Raw genomic sequence first — 1,944 nt, 5'->3', positions numbered from 1 at the left:
ATGAATGTTGGTCATATTCCAAACTACCTGTTTAAATATACCCCAATTAAAAAATAGTCATTACAAAATACATTTAAAAGAATGGACTAAAATTCTTGTATGGCATTTAAATTACACCAGAGCAATACTATTCTGATCACGAAGTACCCAAAACATGTCACATTGCTCAATTCTTCTGCTCCGCCTTAGGGGGGGAGGCGACACCAGAAGGCTATCTCGCTTATTAGTGGATCAAATTTTACCAACTTCTTTCGCACAAGTCTTAAAATCCGCAATCAAATTTGAGAAAAAAGTTTCCTCCCCATGGCTAAGGAGGCTATATCGGATTTTATTGATGTGTCTTACGTAATTAATACCGCACTTATTTTCCATGGAAATAATTTGTTTTTTGCATGCATGTTAGCAAACTTAAAATCTTCAGAATAATTTTTTGAATTTTTCTTAAACGAATTAGAAAATATTTAATCTTTTTTTTTTTCAGAGGTAGTATTCAAATTTGCTAACAAATCCGTAAAAATCCACACTCCTGACACCACCAACAAAAGTCTGTTCTATATGTCAAAAATTCAACAGACAGGTTTTTAGTATTATATCTTCTCTGCATACTGTGAAAATTTCATGAAGATTGAATGAAAAATGGTAAGGTTATTCAATAAAGTATATAGAAAAACCGCGTCTCGAGAAAACGGACGATAAAGAAAAATGTAAGATAGACTTTAGGAGGAAATGGTGGTGACAAACATGCCCGGTAAGGGAAGAAAAAGATTTTAGAGGGTTCTAATGCTATGAAATAGTTGTAAGAGAGGCTGAAGAAGCTAAAAATGCCTACAACTCAAAATCCCTAATTTTGACCCAAATCCGGGATTTTTGGGGTGTAGTTAAATACTCATGTTTGCATGGCTTACACGAGAAATATATGACATTTCTTGAAAGTAATTTAAAACATACCTTTCCCCAAGTTTGTCTGAGAGTACCAGGCCACTCCACTCACATTGAGCCATGTTGTGTTACACCACATGCTGTAGGGCTTTCCCTCCTCTCCCGGTTTACAGCTTGTATCTGGAGATGATGATGATGATGAGGAGGAGGAGGAGGAGGAGGAGGAGGAGGATGATGATGATGATGATGATGATGAGGATGAGGATGATAATGATGAAAGAGATTTGGAACTTAGGGTCTCACAAAGCCTTAACATTGAATAAGTATACTTACGAAAAATAACATTGAGCGTGTATCTAGCTTACAATTATTATTGTTTATATTTCTGCTCATTTATATTATGCATGTGATTAAAAGCCTATTTGTGTGTGCATGTGTGTGCACATATGTACGTGTGTGCGTTTGTGTGTGTGTGTGCGCGCGCGCGCGCGTGTGTGTGTGTGTGTGTGTGTGCGTGTGTGTGTGTGTGTACTCGTGGTGGAACACCAAACCAATGTGCCAGGATCTGGACAATAAAGATGTATCTTATCTATCTCTTATTAACTAGCATCATTTCAAGGACCTTAAACTTTCAGTAACCCCGTCCATTTGGCCCTACTTTTCCGCTATATTCATTACCTCAACGCACATGTTTCCCCTACAACTGTCTGTTCTCTCTCTCTCTCTCTCTCTCTCTCTCTCTCTCTCTCTCTCTCTCTCTCTCTCTCTCTCTCTCTCTCTCTCCTTCTCTCACTCTCCCCCCCCTCTCTCTCTGCACCTGTATGAACTCGTCCCTGTTGTCTGTCCTTTTTTATCTACGTATATTTCTCTCTTTCCATCTTTCACCATTGCTAAAAACAATCGTCCTTTTTCCCCCTATACGTTCCTTAAAGAAAAAAACCCCAACCAAATTTTAAAAAACCCAACCCAACAAACCAATAGTGAAAAACCTAAGAGAGGTGTTGGTCTTTGTGGCTTTTGGGAGGGACATTGAATTGTTGGAGAATTTGACGATACATATATATA

At 38.1% G+C, this 1,944-nt stretch overlaps 1 protein-coding gene across 2 annotated transcripts in view; it reads right to left on the bottom strand.

Moving 5' to 3' along the window:
• LOC101846196 overlaps window positions 1-1,944 on the bottom strand; it is a gene marked incomplete in the record, with an annotated part of 19,284 nt that overhangs the window by 12,240 nt on the left and 5,100 nt on the right. For both annotated transcript variants that reach the window (XM_013079420.2, XM_005092688.3), the window contains 1 exon segment: window positions 949-1,059. In XM_013079420.2, coding sequence (XP_012934874.1) covers window positions 949-1,059 — 111 coding nt within the window.

The sequence above is a fragment of the Aplysia californica genome, unplaced genomic scaffold (assembly GCF_000002075.1).
Source record: "Aplysia californica isolate F4 #8 unplaced genomic scaffold, AplCal3.0 scaffold00051, whole genome shotgun sequence".
Lineage (NCBI taxonomy): Eukaryota > Metazoa > Mollusca > Gastropoda > Aplysiida > Aplysiidae > Aplysia > Aplysia californica.
Note: the sequence above shows the minus strand (reverse complement) of the source record. Positions and strands in the feature narration are given on the sequence as shown.